The following is an 18458-nucleotide window of genomic DNA, read 5'->3' as shown; positions in this document are numbered from 1 at the left end:
ACAGTCTCTAGTTTATCCACATCTCTACAGATGACCCAGTTGTGTTCCTATTTATGTCTGAGTAATATTTTTCTGGGCTCCAAAATCACTGCAGATGGTGATTGCAGCCATGAAATTAAAAGACGCTTACTCCTTGGAAGGAAAGTTATGACCAACCTAGACAAAATATTAAAAAGCAGAGACATTACTTTACAAACAAAGGTCCATCTAGTCAAGGCTATGGTTTTTCTAGTGGTCATGTATGGATATGTGAGTTGGACCATAAAGAAAGCTGAGCACCGAAGAGTTGATGCTTTTGAACTGTGGCCTTGGAGAAAACTCTTGAGAGTCCCTTGGACTGCAAGGAGGTCCAGCCAGTCCATCCTAAAGGAGATCAGTCCCGGGTGTTCATTGGAAGGACTGATGCTGAAGCTTAAACTCCAATACTTTGGCCACCTGATGTGAAGAGTTGACTCATTTGAAAAGATCCTGATGCTGGGAAAGATTGAGGGCAGGAAAAGGGGACAACAGAGGATGAGATGGTTGGATGGCATTACCGACTCAATGGACATGGGTTTGGGTGGACTCCGGGAGTTGGTGATGGACAGGGAGGCTTGGCGTGCTGCGATTCATAGGGTCAGAGTTGGACACAACTGAGCGACTGAACTGAACTGAATATTCCATTGGTATCTCAGCTGGAAAGAGTCCATTGGTAGCTCAGCTGGTACATTCCCTGGTAGCTCAGCTGGTAAAGAATCCTCCTGCAATGCAGGAGACCCCCCGTTCGATCTCTGGATTGGAAAGATCCCCTGGAAAAGGAATAGGCTAACCACTCCAGTATTCATGGGCTTCCCTGATGACTCAGACAGTAAAGAATCCACCTGCATTGTGGGAGACCTGGGCTTGATCCCTGGGTTGGGAAGGTACCTTGGAGAAGCACGTGGCAACCACTCCAGTATTCTTGCCTGGAGAATCTCCATGGACAGAGGAGCCTGGTGGGCTGCAGTCTTGGGGGTCACAAAGAGTCGGACACTGAGTGACTAACCACTAAGCAGTATCCCTTTGTACATATGTACCATATCTTCTTTATCCATTCCTCTGTTGGTGGACATTTAGGTTTCTTCCATGTCCTGGCTATTGTAAATAGTGCTGCAATGAACATTGGGGTGTATGTGTCTTTTTGAATTATGGTTTTCTCCAAATATATGCACAATAGTTGAATTGCTAGGTCACGTGGTAGTTGTTTTTAGTGTTTTAAGGAACTTCCATACTGTTCTCCATAGTGGCTGTATCAATTTAAATTTCCACCAACATTGCAAAAGGTTTCCCTTTTCTCCATACCCTCTCCAGCATGTATGGTTTATAGATTTTGTGATGATAGCCATTCTAACCAGTGCAAGGTGACGACTCTTTGTAGTTTTGATTTGCGTTTCTCTAATAATTAGTGATGTTGAGAATCTTTTCATGTGTTTGTTGGCTTTCTGTATGTCTTCTTTGGAGAAATGTCTATTTAGACTTTGTACCCATTTTTTGACTTGGTTGTTTGTGTTTTTATATTGAGCTGAATGAGCTGCTTGTATATTTTGGAGATTAATCCCTTGTCAGTTTCTTCATTTGCAAATGTTTTCTCCCATTCTAAGGGTTGTTTTTTTGTCTTGTTTATGGTTCCCTTTGCTGTGCAAACACTTTTCAATATACCTAAGTCCCATTTGTTTATTTTTGTTTTTATTTTCATTACTGTAGGAGATGGGTCAAAAAAGGTTTTGCTGTAATTTATGTCAAAGGATGTTCTGCCTGTTTTCCTCTAAGAGTTTTATAGTGTCTGGCCTTACATCAGGTCTTTAATCCATTTTATTTTTGTGTATGGTGTTAAGGAGTGTTCTAATTTCATTCTTTTACATGTAACTCTCCAGTTTCCCCAGCACTACTTATTGAAGGAGGTGTCTTTTATACCTTGTATGTTCTGTCCTCCTTTGTCATAGATTAGGGGACCATAGCTGTGTGGGTTTATCTCTGGGCTTTCTATCTTGTTCCGTTGGTCTATATTTCTGTTTTCTGCCAGTACCATACTGTCTTAATGACTGTAGCCATATAGCCTGAAGTCATCAAGCCTGATTTCTCCAGCTCCATTTTTCTTTCTCAAGACTGCTTTAGCTTTTGAGGGTCGCGTTTCCATACCAACTGTAAAATTTTCTGTTCTAGTTCTGTGAAAAATGCCATTGGTAATTTGATAGGTATTGCATTGAATTTGTATATTCCTTTGGATAATATGGGCTTCCCTTGTGGCTCAGCTGGTAAAGAATCTTGCCTACAATGCCGGAGACCTGGATTAGATCCTGGGGTTGGGAAGATCCCCTAGAGACGGGAAAGGCTACCCACTTCAGTATTCTGGCCTGGAGAATTCCATGAACAGTCCATGGGGTCGCAAAGAGTTGGACACAACTGAGCGACTTTCATTTCATTGGATAATATAGTCATTTTCACAACATTGATTCTTCAAACCCAAGAACATGGTATATATCTCTACATCTGTTAGTGTCATCTTTGATATCTTTCATCAGTATATATAGTTTTCTGCATACAGGTCTTTTGCTTCCTTAGATAGATTTATTCCTAGGTATTTTATTCATTGGTTGCAGTGATAAGTGGGATTGTTTCCTTAATTTTTCTTTCTGATCTTTTGTTGCTAGTGTATAGAAATGCAAGAAATTTCTGTGTATTAATTTTGTATCCTGTAACTTGAATCACTCTCGCAGTTCTCTGGTGTTATCTTTAGGATTTTCTATTTATAGTATCATGTCATCTACAAACAATGATAGTTTTACTTCTTCTTTTCCAATTTTGATTCCTTCTCTTTCTTTTTCTTCTATGATTGCCATGTCTGTGTCTTCCAAGACTGTGTTGAATAATAGTGGTGAGTGAAGATCTTTGTCTTGTTCCAGATCTTGAGAATAATGTTTGCTGTAGGTTTGTCATATATGGCCTTTATTATGTTGAGATAGGTTCCTTTTCACTTTCTGGAGAGTTTTTATCATAAATAGGTGTTGAATTTTCTCAAGAGCTATTTTTGCATCTGTTGAGATGGTCATATGATTTTTATTCTTCAATTTGTTGATGGTGATGTATCACATTGATTTGTATACATTGAAGAATCCTTGTATCTCTAGGATAAATCATACCCTTGATCATGATAGATGATCCTCTTAATGTGTTGTTGGATTCGATTTACTAGTATTTTGTTGAAGATTTTACATCTGTGTTCATCAGTGATACTGGTCTATAATTTCCTTTTTCTGTGGTATCTTTGTATGCCTTGTCCAATGAATTTGGGAATATTCCGCCCTCTGCAATGTTTTAGAAGAGTTTGAGAAAAATAGGTGTTAGCTCTTCTCTAAAGGGTAGAATATTCACCTATGAAGCTATCTCATCCTAAACTTTCATTTGTTTGAAGATTTTTAATCACAGATTCAGTTTCTTTACTTGAATTGGTCTGTTCATATATTCTGTTTCTTCCTGGTTCAGTCTTGGGAGACTGTACCTTTCTAAGAATTTGTCCATTTTTTCCAGGTTGTCCTTTTCATTGGCATATAGTTGCTTGAAGAAGTCTCATGATCCTTTGTATTTTTGCATTGTCAGTTGTACCTTCTCCTTTTTCATGTCTAATTTTATTGATTTGAGACCTCTTCATTTTTTCCTTTATGAGTCTCCTTAAAGGTTTTTGTATTGTATCTTCTCAAAATTTCATTGATCAGTGCTATTGTTTCTTTATGTCATTTATTTCTACTTTGATCTTTATGATTTCTTTCCTTCTACTAACTTTGGGTTTCGTTTGTTCTTTTTCTAGTTGCTTTAGGTGTAAGGTTAGGTTGTTTATTTGAGATTTTTCTAGTTTCTTGCAGTAGAATTGTATTGCTATAAACTTCCCTCTTAGAAAGTAAGTTACTATATAGCACAGGGAACCCAGTCTGGTACTCTGTGATGAGCCAAAGGGGTGGGATGAGGGGAGAAGAGGAAGGCTCAACAGGGAGTTGGGAAAATGTATAATTATAGCTAATTCTGTTGTTGTACAGTAGAAACCAACACAACTTTGAAAGCAATTTCCCGCCAATTAAAATATATATATATATACATATATATATTATATCTATAAGTTCCCTCTTAGAACGGCTTTTGGTGAATCCCATAGGTTTTGGGTCATCATGGTTTTGTTGTCATTTGTTACTAGGTATTTTTTTATTCTTGGGGATGGTTTTGATCACAATGGCTCATGTACAATGTTAGGAACCTCTGTCCATAGTTCTTCAGGCACTCTATCAGATCTAATCCCTTAAATCTATTTGTCACTTCCACTGTATAATTGTAAAGTATTTGATTAAGGTCATGCCTGAATGGTTAGTGGTTTTTCCTACTTTCTTCAATTTAAGTCTGAATTTGGTTCATGATGTGAAGCACAGTCTGCTCCTGGTCTTAATTTTGCTGATTGTATAGAGCTTCTCTCTCTTCAACTGCAAAGAATATAATCAGTCTGATTTTGACATTTACCATCAGTGATGTCCATGTGTAGAGTTGTCTCTTGTGTTGGTGGAAGAGGGTGTTAGCTGTGACTTGTTCATTCTCTTGGCAAAACTCTGTTAGCCTTTGCCCTGCTTCAGTTTGTACTCCAAGGCCAAACCTGCCTGTTAATATAAAAGTATCTCTTGACTTCCTACTTTTACATTCCAGTCACCTATGATGAAAAGGACATCTTTTTTTGGTGTTCATTCTAGAAGGTCTTGTGGGTCATCATAGAACCATTCAAATGCTTCAGCTTCTTCAGCATTAGTGGTTGGAGCTTAGACTCGGATTACTGTGATATTGAATTGTTTGCCTTGGAAATGAACAAAGATCATTCTGTCGTTGTTGAGACTATGCCAAGTACTACATTTTGGAGGGCTTCCCTGATAGCTCAGTTGGTAAAGAGTCTGCCTGCAATGCAGGAGATCCTGGTTCAATTCCTAGGTCGGTAAGATCTGCTGGAGAAGGGATAGGCTACCCACTCCAGTGTTTTGGGGTTTCCCTTGTGGCTCAGCTGGTAAAGAATCTGCCTGCAAAGAGGAAAACCTGGGTTCAACCCACTCCAGTATTTTGGTGGAGAATCCCATCGACAGTATAGTCCATAGGGTCGCAAAAGTCAGACACGACTGAGCAAGTTTCACTTTCACTGCATTTCAGACTCTTTTGTGACTATGAGGGCTGCTTTGTTTCTTCTAAGGGATTCTTGCCAACAGTAGTAGATATAATGGACATCTGAATTAAATTTGCCCATTCCGGTCCATTTTAGTTCACTGATTACAAAAATGTCAAAGTTCACTCTTACCATCTGTTTGACCATTCCCAATTTACCTTGATTCATGGACCTAATATTCCTGGTTCCTATGCAATATTGTTCTTTCATCATTGGGCTTCACTTCCGTCACCAGTCACATCCACAACTGGGCATTGTTTTCGCTTTGGCTCAGCCTCTTCATTCTTTCCTGAACTATTTCTCCACTCTTCTCCAGTAGCATATTGGGCACCTACTAACCTGGGGAGTTCATCTTTCAGTGTCATATCTTTTTGCCTTTTCATACTGTTCATGAGGTTCTCAAAGCAAGAATACTGGAGCGGTTTACCATTCCCTTCTCTAATGGACCACATTTTGTCAGAACTCTCCACCATGACCCGTCCATCTTGTGTGGCCCTAAACGGCATGGCTCATAGTTTCATTGGGTTAGAGAAGGCTGTGATCCATCTGATCAGTTTGGTTAGTTTTCTGTGATTGTGGTTTTCATTATGTCTTCCCTCTGAAGGGTAAGAATAAGAGACTTGTGGAAGCTTCCTGATGGAAGGGACTGGCTGTGGGGGAATCTGGCCCTGACTTGGATGGCCAGGGCCATGCTCAGTAAATCTTTAATCCAATTTCCTGTTGATGGGTGGAGCTGTGTTCCCTCCCTGTTGGCCTATGTTTGGTAGGGGTAATGTTGGTAATGGTGACCTCCTTCTAAAGGACTTATGCCAGCACACCGCTCCCATGACTGTTGTATTCAATGCCCCTGACCCACAGTCAAGAGCTGCCTCTTGAGAAAGCTATATGCAGTTCAGGAAGCAACAGTTAGAACTGGACATGGAACAACAGACTGGTTCCAAATAGGAGAAGGAGTATGTCGAGGCTATATATTGTCACCCTGCTTGTTTAACTTCTATGCAGAGTATATCATGAGAAACACTGGGCTGGAGGAAGCACAAGCTGGAATCAAGATTGCCAGGAGAAATATCAATAACCTCAGATATGCAGATGACACCACCCTTATGGCAGAAAGTGAAGAAGAACTAAAGACCCTCTTGAGGAAAGTGAAAGAGGAGAGTGAAAAAGTTGGCTTAAAGCTCAACATTCAGAAAACTAAGATCATGGCTTTCGGTCCCATCACTTCATGGCAAATAGATGGAGAAACAGTGTCAGACTTTGTTTTTCTGGGCTCCAAAATCACTGCAGATGCTGATTGCAGCCATGAAATTAGAAGACACTTACTCCTTGGAAGGAAAGTTATGACCAACCTAGATAGCATATTAAAAAGCAGAGACATTACTTTGTCAACAAAGGTCCATCTAGTCAAGACTGTGGTTTTTCCAGTGGTCATGTATGGATGTGAGAGTTGGACTATAAAAAAAGCTGAGCGCCAGAGAATTGATGGTTTTGAACTGTGGTGTTGGAGAAGACTCTTGAGAGTGCCTTGGACTGCAAGGAGATCCAACCAGTCCATCCTAAAGGCAATCAGTCCTGGGTGTTCATTGGAAGGACTGATGTTGAAGCTGAAACTCCAATACTTTGGCCACCTGATGCAAAGAGCTGACTCATTTGAAAAGACCCTGATACTGGGAAAGGTTGAGGGCGGGAGAAGGGGACGACAGAGGATGAGATAGTTGGATGGCATCACTGACGCAATGGACATGGGTTTAGGTAGACTCCGGGAATTGGTGATGGACGGGGAGGCCTGGAGTACGGCAGTTCATGGTGTTGCAAAGAGTCAGACTTGACTGAGTGACTGAGCTGAACTGATAATGTAGTTTGAAATTAGGAAGCATGAAGCCTGCTGCTTTGTTGTTCCTTCTGAAAATTGATTTGTCTATTTTAGGGTCTTTTGTCATCTATACAGATTTTAGAATTGTTCTATTACTCTGAAAACCACAATTGGAATTTTGATAGGGACTGCATTGAGTCTATAGGCTGCTTTGAATAGTATGGAGATTTTAGCAATAGTAACTCTGCCAATCCATGAGCATGGAATATCTTTCCATTTATTTGTGTATTCTTCAATTTTTTTTCATCAGTGCCTTCTTAGTTTTCAGTGTACTGATCTTTCACCTTCTTGATTAAATTTATTTTTAGGTATTTTATTCTTCTTGGTGCAGTTATAAATGGGATTGTTTTCTTAATTTAACTTTCTGATAGCTTGTTATTAGTGTATAGAAACACAGCAGATGTATGTTGGTCTTATATCCTGCAAATTGACTGAATTCATTTGTTAGTTCTAAAGTTTTTCTGGTGGAGTCTTTAAAGTTTTATGTATATATTATTATTATAATATCATCTACAAATAGTGGTATTTTTACTTTTTTCTTTCCAGTTTGGATATGTTTCTTTTTTTTCCTGCCTACTTGGTTTGGCTAGGCCTTCCAATATCATGTTGAAGAAAACCGATGAGAGTGGGCATCCTTGTCTTGTTTCCAATCTTAGAGGAAAAACTTTTTGGCTTTTGACCATTGAGTATGATATTATCTGTCATATTAATATATGACCTTTGTTATGTTGGGGTACATTTCCTCTATTCTCATTCTGTTGAGGATTTTAATCATATTAGTAAATGGATGGATTTTGTCAAGTGCTTTTTTAATCTATTGATATGGTCAAAGAAAAATCATATGATTTTTCCTTAATACAGTGTATCACATTGATTGATTAGTAGAATATGAATCATCCTTGTATACCTGCAATAAATCCAACTTGATTAAGGCATTGATTTTTTTAATATATTGTTGAATTCAATTTGATTATTTCTTTGAGAATTTTTACCTATATGTTCATCAGAGATATCAGCCTATAATTTTCTTTGCTTATGGTTTCCTTGACTGGTTTTGGTATCAGAGTAATTATGGCCTCGGAAAATGAGTTTAGAAGTGTTCCCTCATTTCCTACCTTTTGGAAGACTTTGAGAGTATTGGTATTAATTCTTCTTTGAAGGTTTGATAGAATTCACCAGTGAAGCTGTCAGGTCCTGGACTTTTATTTGTAGGGAGTTTTTAAATTACTTATTCAGTATCCCTACCAATAATCAGCCTATTCAGATTTTCTGTTCATATTCAGCCTTGGAAGTTTGCATGTTTCTAAGAATTTATCCATTTGTTCTAGGTTTTCCAATTTGTTGGCGTGTAATTGTTCATAATAGTGTCTTAATGATCCTGTGTATTTCTGTGGTGTCAGTTGCATCTCTTTCATTTCTGATTTTTTTTTTTTTTTACTTTAGTTCTCTCTCTCTCTTGTTGAGTCTGGCTAAAGGTTTATCAACTTTGTTTATTTTTTCAAAGAACCAGCTCTTATTTTCATTGATCTCTTCTAGTGTTCTTTAGTCTCTATTTCATTTACTGCTCCTCTTAGATCTGAAGTGAGCCTCTTGTAGGCTGCATGTAGGTGGGTCTTCTTTTTTATTCCATCAATCCCTGTCTTTTGATCGAAGAATTTAGTCCGTTTACCTTTAAAGTAATTGTTAATAGATGTGTTATTGCTATTTCTATTGTTTCTGGCTGTTTTGTGGTTCCTCTGTTCATTTCTCCTGCTGTCTTCCTTTGTGGTTTAATGACGTTCAGGTTCCTTTTTCTGTCATTATCTTTTGTGTATCTACTTTAGGTTTTTGCTTGTTGGTTACCACAAAGCTTACACATAACAACTTGTATTTATAACAGTGTTTATATTGATACCAGTGTTTGAACACTTTGTAAAGCTCTTCTTATTTATTCTCTACTCAACCAACATTTTGTTTTTTGATATCATATTTTATGTCTTTTTTTATCTTGTGAATCCCTTGCTTAAATATTGTAGCTACAATTATTTTTACTATTTTTGTCTTTTGACCTTCACATTAATAATTCACTCACTACCATTACCATATATTTGCCTTTACCAGTGAGATTTATGCTTTTATATATTTTGTTACTAATTAACACCCTTTCTGTTCAGCTTAAAAATATACCTTTGACATCTCTTCAGAGAATGGTTTAGGTTTAGTGGTGATGAACTCCTTTATCTTTTGCTTGCTGGAAACCTCTATTTCCTTCAGTTCTGAATAACTTTGATAGGTGAAGTATTCTTGGTTGGAAATTTTTATCTTTTAGCACTTGGAATATATTGTGCTATTTCCTTCTGATCTTTAAAATTTCTGCTAAAAAATCTGCTGATAGGCTTATAGGATTTCCTTGTACATAATAAGTTGTTTTTCTCATGCAGCTTTTAAGATCTCACCTTGTCTTTACCTTTTGACATTTTAATATAATGTGTCTTGGTGTAGATCTCTGGGTTCATCTTATTTGGAACTGTCTGGGCTTCCTAGATTTGAATATCTGTTTCTTCCCCAGGTTAGGACAGCTTTCAGCCATTATTTTTTCAAATAAGTTTTCTTTCCCTTTTTATTTTTTTCTGAGACCTCTATAATGTGATGGTTAATGCACTTGATGTTGTCCCATAAGTCCTTTAAGCTGTCTTCACCATTTTGCATTCTTCTTTTCTTTTTGCTGCTCTGATTGGGTGGGTTTCTATGCCATGTCTCAAGTTCTCTGAGCCTTTCTTCTACTTCCTCAAAACTGCTTTTGACCCCCACTGGTTATTTTTCAATTCAGTTATTATATTCTTCAGTTCTGTGACTCCTGTTTGGGACTTTCTTATATTTTCTATCTTTAAGTTCTCACTGTGTTTATCCATTCTTCTCCCAAGGTTCGTGAGCATCTTTATGATCATTTATTGAACCTTTTATCAGGTAAATTACTTATCTCCAGTTCATTAACTTTTTTTCTGATGTTTTATCTTGTTCTTTCATTTGTAACATATTTCTGTTTCTTCATTTTGCCTGATTCTGTCCTGGTTTCTATGCACTGGGTGAAAGAGCCACATCTTCCACTTAAACTGTTGGCTTTGTGTAAGAGATGAACCTTTTTCATTCAACCCTGTTCTAGCTTTTGGTTTTCTCTCAACTGTTTGTAATTATCCAAGAAGCCTATCTTATATTTAATAGCTCTCAGTACTTGAGGAATTGCCAAGATCAGTCACTGTCCCAGCGGGGAGAGCTCAGTCAGCACCTTGATTCAGGCTGATTGGAAAACAAGTCCTCAGGCAGCAGCTTTTCAAGAATGCAAATGTATGCAGTTCTGTAGGACTGCAAGGATAAGCCAGGCTATATGGAGCTGGCCCCTGGCAGCAGTCACAGAAATAGCGTCTCCAGGTGGGGTTATAAGCTCCTTCTTGGGAGTTGCTAGCGAACTGTAGTCACACAGGAGGAAGTGCAAAGATGGTGCCCCTGGCTGCATCTTTGAAAGCACCTGCTCACCGTCTAGGTGTGTGCCAGACTTCTTGCTTATCCCCAGGGGCTGAAGTTCCTAGACAAGCAAATAGCCTCTTTTACAAAAAGAGTGGGAGTGTGTTTCATACACTGTGCAATGCCCTGGAAATGGTAGTCTTTCAAGAACTGTCTCTATAATTGTTACAGTCCTGTGGAACCCAGGATTGCAAGCCCCCCTGACCAGGTGATCACAGGTCTTTCCCTGGGTGGCAGCTGTAAGAACCATGTCACCAAATGTAAAAACCAGAGCACCAGTGTTGCGTAGAATCTCCTCTCCAGAAGATAGAAGCACTCTGGAGTATAGCAGAAAAGCTCAAAAATGGTGCCCACTGGCTGACATGGGACAGATGGAGAGTACAAGATGGCATTCACTGAAAAAAAAAAGAAGAAAAAGAGAAAACAGGGGGAGAGGAAAAAGAATATACCCAGCAGAAGGGCGGGGGTTGGGGGAGGGAAGATGGTGCTGCTGACTTTAGCAAGACAGAGAGAGAATAGGAAGATAGTGTCCACCAGCCTCTGTCCAAGGGAGTATCCAAGCAGGTGCCAATGCTTTAAAATTAGTTAATGAATCTCTTTCATATGAAGTCTGGATGTTTTGCAAATGGCTGCTTCTGCACTGGGCTCTGGATTAGGTGAGCCTAGGCATAAACCCTTTAAGAACCCTTCCTTGGTTCCACAAAGCCCCATATGTCTCATGGATATGAGCCTTGTTGGTCTTCAAAGTGAGATGCTTTGGGGGTTTATCTCTCAGACACTGGATCTTAAAAGTTAGGGTGACTTATGTGAGGTATGAACCCTTCACTCCTTCTGGAGAAGCTCTGGGTTTTGAGTTCCTTCCAGACTGGGGCTTGTTGTATTGGGGGTGGAGTTTGTGATGAGATTGTGTTTCAGCCTTTTCTACCCACTAGGATGTGGTTTCCCTCTCATTTGCCCAATGTAACAGGGTCTCTTCACCATTATATGGATTCTTTTCAGAAGAAGTTGTTCCATGTATAGTTTTAGATAAACTGTATCCATGGGAGGAGGTGAGTGCAAGAGTTTCCTGCATATCCACCTTGCTAAAATTTCTTATTAAAAGTTTTTTGTTTTGGTTATTATTCTTTAATAATCAATAAGCACAAACTTTTAAGAATTATAATTTTTAATATTCAGTGTGTTCATTTAAGCATGAAGAGACTCTAACTTGACTTTTGCTGGGATTGTTTAGGAAAGTTGTATGTTCATGAATTTTATTTGCTCTATATTTACAGCATCATAATATTTTTTATAACTATTGCATGTTTTTTCATCAGCCTTTGACATTTAGAAAGTAAGAGCTATGCATTAAAAGCTCTGCAAGAAAGTGCTTTAATGAAATTTTTTTTTCCCTCTCAGTCCCAAGGGGAACATGAACTCTAAAATTGACTGTGGTATATAATAAAAGGCATGACTGCGGCTGAAAGCATTTATAATAAAGTACAAGACTCAGTGTCTACTTAGTCCTCTGTCTACACTCATTGGATAGCTGAGTTTAAAACTTGATGATAGAACATTCTTCCTAAGAAGTGTGTGAAACTGAAAAGACAAAATAAATCTGATAGTTTTCAAGATAGTGAAACCATATTAAATGTGAGGAAACTAGACTGAGTGTAACTACTCAACATATATAAACATACATGTTAAACAACATTTACACAGATTGACATTGGATTTAAGAACGGGTTCAGTTTCCTAAACTACTGATCAGTCAGTTCAGTCACTCAGTCATGTCCAACTCTTTGCAACACCATGGACTGCAGCACACCAGGCTTCCCTGTCCATCACCAATTCCCGGAGCTTGCTCAAACTTATGTCCATCGGTGATGCCTCCAACCATCTCATCATCTGTCATCCTTCTCCTGCCTTCAGTCTTTTCCAGCATCAGGGTCTTTTCCAGTGACCTGGCTGTTCGCATCAGTTGGCCAAAGTATTGGAGCTTCAGTTGCAGCATCAGTCTTTCCAATGAATATTCAGGACTGAGTTCCTTTCCGATTGACTGGTTTGATCTCCTTGCAGTCCAAGGGACTCTCAAGAGTTTCTACAGCACCACAGTTCAAAAGCATCAACTCTTTGACACTCAACTTTCTTTATGGTCCCACTGTCACATCCATACAGGACTACTGGAAAAACCATAGCTTTGACTAGATGGACCTTTGTCGGCAAAGTAACGTCTCTGCTTTTTAATACGCTGTCTAGGTTGGTCGTAGTTTTTCTTCCAAGGAGCAAACATCTTTTAATTTCATGGCTGCCTTCACCATCTGCAGTGATTCTGGAGCCAAAGAAAATAAAGTCTGTCACTGTTTCCATTGTTTCCCCATCTGTTTGCCATGAAGTGATGGGACCAGATTCCATGATCTTAAGTTTTTTGAATGTTGAGTTTTTAAGCCATCTTTTTCTCTCTCCTCTTTCATTTTCATCAAGAAGCTCTTTAGTTCCTCTTCACTTTCTGCCATAAGGGTAGTGTCATCTATGTATCTGAGGTTATTGATATTTCTCCTGGCAATCTTGACTCCAGCTTGTGCTTCATCCAGCCTGGCATTTCGCATGATGTACTCTGCATATAAGTTAAATAAACAGAGTGACAATATACAGCCTTGACGTACTCCTTTCCCAATTTGGAACAAGTCCATTGTTCCATGTCCAGTTCTAACTGTTGCTTCTTGACCTGCATACAGATTTCTCAGGAGGCAGGTCAGGTTGTCTGGTATTCCCATCTCTTGAAGAATTTTCCACAGTTTGTTGTGCTCTACACAGTCAAAGGCTTTGGCGTAGTCAATAAAGCAAAAGTAGATGTTTTTCTGGAGTTCTCTTGCTTTTTCTATGATCCAACGGATATTGGCAATTTGATCTCTGGTTCCTCTGCCTTTTCATTTCAATCCCAAAGAAGGGCAATGCCAAAGAATGTTCAAACAATTGCACTCATCTCACACGCTAGCAAAGTAATGCTCAAAATTCTCCAAGCCAGGCTTCAACTGTACATAAACCATGAACTTCCAGATGTTCAAGCTGGATTTAGAAAAGGCAGAGGAAACTACTGATGTTATGTATAAAATAGATAACTAATGAGAACACACTGTGTAGCACAGGGAGCTCTTCTTAATGCACTGCGGTGACCCAAATGGAAGGAAGTCCAGAAGGGAAGGAATGTATATGCATGTATATGTATGACTGATTTCATTTTGCTGTATAGTAGAAACTGACAGACAAGAATACTGGAGTGGGTAGCCATTCTCTTCTCCAGGGGATCTTCCCAATCCAGGGATCAAACCCAGGTCTCCTGCATTTCAGGCAGATTCTTTACCATCTGAGCCTCCAGAGAAACCCAGAAACTAACACAACATTGAAAAGTAACTATATACCAATAGAAATTAAAAATAAATAAAGTGCTTCAAGTTCAAGATGATGGAGTAAAAGGACTTGTGCTCATCTCCTCCTGCAAGATAACCAATACTGCAACTAGCTATTGGACAACCACCAACAGGAGGACACTGAAACCCACCCCAAGAAAGATACCCCGTGTCCCAAGACAAAGAAGAAGCCACAGCGAGATGGCAGGAGGAGCACAATCATGATAAAATCAAATCCCATACCCGCCGGGTGGGTGACCCACAAACCAGAGAACAGTAACACTAAAGAAGCTCTCCCATTGTTATCAAGGTTCTGAACCCCACATCAGGCTTCCCAACCTGGATATCTGACAGAGGGACTGGGCATCACCAGGGAACCTGACCTTGAAGGCCAGCAGGACTTGATTATAGGACTTCCACAGAACTGGGGTGAACAGACTCCAGTCTTGGAGGGCACAAACAAAATCTTGTGCACCCCAAGACCCAGAGGAAAGGAGCTATGAGCCCACAGGAAAGCAAACCTAAACTACCTGCTAGTGGTGGAGGGCCTCCTGTGGAAGCGTGGGTTGGCAGAAGCTCACCACAGATATGGGGGCTCTGGCAGCAGCAGGCCAGGAAGGTCCCTTTTGGAGTAAACCCTCTTGGAGTTCACCATTAACCCGACCATAGAGGCAGGAGACCCCAGGGCTGAGTCACCTCAGGTCAAACAGCTGCCAACTACCTGTGAGGGAGTGCAACCCCACCCATCAGCAGATAATTGGATTAAAGCTATACTGAGCAAGTCCCTGCCCACCAGAACAGGACTGTTTTTCCCACTGCCAGTCCCTCCCACCAGGGAGCTTACACCAGCCTCTTAGCCTCATCCATCAGAGGGCAGATGGGAGAAGCAAGAAGCAGCACAGTCTCACAGTGGCTAAAACAAAACCATATTACAGGGAGTTCATCACAATGAAAAAGCAGAAAGTGTTACGTCCCAGATGAAGGGACAAGATAGAACCCCAGAAAAACTTCCCTAACGTGGGAAAGGAAATAGTCAACCAAATCCAGGAAGTACAGAAAACCTCAGACAGGATAAACCCAAGGAGGAACACATCAAGACACTTAGTAATCAAACTGACAAAAATTAAAGACAAAGATAAAATATTAAAAACAACAAGGGAAAAATGACAAATAACATACAAGGGAGCTCCCATCAGGCTATCAGCTGATTTCTCAGCAGAAACTCTACAAGCCAGGAGGGAATGGCAGGATATGTCTAAAGTGATGAAAGGAAGAAACTATAACCAAGAATACTCTACCCAGCAAGACTGTCCTTCAGATTTGATGGAGAAATCAAAAGCTTTCCAGCAATCAAAAGTTAAGAGAACTCAGCACCACCAAACCAGCTTTACAACAAATGCTAAAGGAAATTCTCTAGGCAGAAAATACAAGATGTTGAGAGCTCCCAGCTCCCACTATTCAGTTTTCTCCTTTCTGGGATTTCCTCTTCATGGGAGTTCCCTTTATGTTACTTGCCATTTTTCGCTTGTTGCTTTTAATATTTTGTCTTTGTCTTTAATTTTCTTCAGCTGTTATGTCTTCAGGTATTTTCTCAGGTCCTTTCTGTCTTTCTTCTCCTTTATAGCTGTTACTTGTGTGTTTGCTTTGAGGGCCGCAGGTGCACGCAGCAGAAAGATCCTAAAGGAACCTCAAAGAGCCGTTTTCTTTAAGTATCAAATTCTGTGTAAATCCATCAATTTTCATGTTAAAGTTAGATACAGATGACATCAACAATGTTTTAGAACTGTGATCTCACAAAATCATGTTTCAGTGTTGATTTGTTCACATTGTCTTTTATCGCCTGAATGTCTCCTCAGTTCAGTTGCTGTCCAAGAATGACTTACTGAGTCCTTACCAGATACAAGTCATGAAATTAGATCGTCTACCTATTGAAATCACGTTCATTCAAAATTCACATCAAATGCAGAAGCCTCCAAGATCAATCTTGCACTCATAACGTGTAGATGTGTGTGTGCTAAGTTGCTTCAGTCCACGTCTGACTCTCTGCAACCCTAAAGACTGTCCCCTGCCAGGCTCCTCTGTCCATAGATTTTTCCAGGCAATAATACTGGAATGGGTTGCCATTTCCTCCTCCAGGGGATCTTCCCGATCTGGGGATTGAACCTGCGTCTCTTGTGTCTCCTGCATTGGCAGGCAGGTTCTTTTCCACTAGCACCACCTGGATAGATAGATGTGACTTATTGTTTTTCTGAATGTTTTTTGTGCTTCCTTCTCCCCTTATGACATTTTATTTATTAATATGCTTGCTTTCCCCCCACCCACCTATCGCCAGTCTTGTTCTACCCATTAGGTTGTAAACTTTACTGTGGCAAGGGCAAGTCTCACTCATGTTTATATCCATCCATGCTGCCTTAAACATGCTTTTCAAAGTCAGGACTAAAAAGATACAGGAAAGTATTTGCAGCTGGAAAAAAAGTGGGGAAATGTGGAACATTGGCTTCCTGTCTCTGTTCTCAGCAGAGTAGAGCATCAGGTAATGATGCTGTATTGTCTCCAGAGCACATCTTAATAGAGACAACTCTTCTTCCTTTTTGCTTCCCTTTTCCTCCTGCTCCTCTTTCCCCTTCTCCTCTCCTCTCACCTTTTCTCCTTCTTCCTTTCTTATTCTCACTATTTAATTGTGGCCTAGTTTAATCTTCGACTTTCTGTATGCTTAGTCTCAGCTTTAAAATGGGATATGTGCTGGTATGAAAATGTTTTACTTTAAGTTGTTACAGTTCAGTAAGGGATCCCTTCTTTCATCTTTGAAGACTTAGTGCCAGAACTCAACTAAATAGACCAGTGATGTTCCCAAGAATAGGCAGGAGAATAATCCAAATGTTTGGTTCTTCCTTAACTTGTAGAATATTGAGCCGTAATGAACATACTGTAAAATGAAATCTGTAGAAATAAGATTAAGTGAAATTATTTTTCCTAATAATCTCACCTCTTCCTTAGATTCAGGTCAGAAGACATTTAAAAGGAGAAGATCTATCATAAACTGGGCCTTTTGGCGAGGTTCTAGCATTCACCTGGATAACTTGCCCGTGTCACCAACGTCTCCTATCCCAGGACAGCTCTTCGGGGTTTCTCTGCCAGATATTTGTGAGAATGACAATCTGCCCAAAGCTGTCTTGGTAAGTCTTATTTTGGCCTGTAGCACTAAGAGTAAAGGAGGTTTGGGAAAGGAATGCTCTGGGAGGTAAATCTTTCCCTAAAAAATGGGAAATATATAGATACCCATTGCTTTGGCTGAGAATCTTTATTATTCCTTCAAAGAAAAAAAATCTGATTAAGCTATTGCAGAGTCATAAGGCAGACATAATAGGGAGAAATAATCTCCTGCTGATTTCAGGCAAGAGCCCCATTAACCTGCTCAGGTAAGTTAGAACTACCCTGTAGACAGAGAATCCACATCAGCCCTGACATTTTTCTCACAGCCTTTCTTGAACCCTGCATTGTTCAGAAAGTCTCATTTAATCACTTTAGCAAAACAGACTAAATCTTAACATTTTTAAACTTGTGTTTTATTTGTATTCAAAGTCTTTTAAGTATAAAGATACATCTTCTGGTATTTAGTTATCTTTTGTATGTAGAAGAGATCAAATGAAAGCCACTGATTACATATTTTTTCCAGTTAATATAGTAAATGGGTAGTATTAAAGAATATTTATTGAGTGTCCAGTATACTCCAAGCAATATGCTAGATGTCTGGCCCTTTATTCTATGTTGTGCATCTATCTATAAGCACCAGGTACTAATCTAGCCACTTTATTGCTTATCCTTCACAACAGATTTAGAAGGTAGTTATCATCATTATCATCATCATCATTACCATCATTCCTACTCTACAAATTAAAGGGAAACCCCCGCCCAAGTTTACCAAAGGTCACACCATAAATATGTGTCATAGCTAGGTTCCAGATCCCATGGGTTGCTTGTCTCCAACATCCATTCTCTTCCTGTTTGGCAAGCAGAGGACACACAACTAGAAAGAAAGTGAAATAAAAGACTGAATAGAATGGAATAGAATGGAGAAAGCTTCCTAAAGGAGATGATTTTGGAGGCTAATTTTAAAAGAAGGAAATAGTGACTTCCCTGGTGGTCCAGTGGTTAAGAATCCACCTTCCAACGCAGGGGACAAGAATTCAGTCCCTGGTGAGGAATTAAGATCCCACATGCCACAGGGCAACTAAGCCTGCGTACCACAATGAAGACTCAGCACAACCAAAAAGCAACAACAAAAACATAATATTTGTTAAAAAAAAAAAAAAAAAGAAGAAGAAGAAGTAAAGTATAAAGCCACATGAAAAGAAAGACAAGCAAGGAGACTTCCCTGGTGGACCAGTAGTTAAGAATCTGCCTTCCAGTACAGTGGGTTCTATCCTGAGCAGGGAACCAACTGAAGATTCCACATGGGGCAGCTAAGCCCATGTACCGCAACAAAGAGCCT

General features: G+C 39.6%; 1 protein-coding gene across 3 annotated transcripts in view; it reads left to right on the top strand.

The window, feature by feature from the left end:
• The window catches only part of ARHGAP20 (Rho GTPase activating protein 20), a 207215-nt gene that overhangs the window by 166063 nt on the left and 22694 nt on the right, over positions 1 to 18458 (top strand). For all 3 annotated transcript variants that reach the window (XM_055422993.2, XM_055422992.2, XM_055422995.2), the window contains one exon: positions 16964 to 17142. In XM_055422993.2, the coding sequence (XP_055278968.2) occupies positions 16964 to 17142 (179 nt within the window). The remainder of the gene's footprint in view (positions 1 to 16963; positions 17143 to 18458) is intronic.

This window comes from Moschus berezovskii, chromosome 14 (genome assembly GCF_049115385.1).
Source record: "Moschus berezovskii isolate FMDL1 chromosome 14, NW_MosBer_1.0, whole genome shotgun sequence".
Lineage (NCBI taxonomy): Eukaryota > Metazoa > Chordata > Mammalia > Artiodactyla > Moschidae > Moschus > Moschus berezovskii.
The sequence above is the reverse complement of the archived record's forward strand: the minus strand, read 5'-3'. Positions and strand labels throughout refer to the sequence as shown.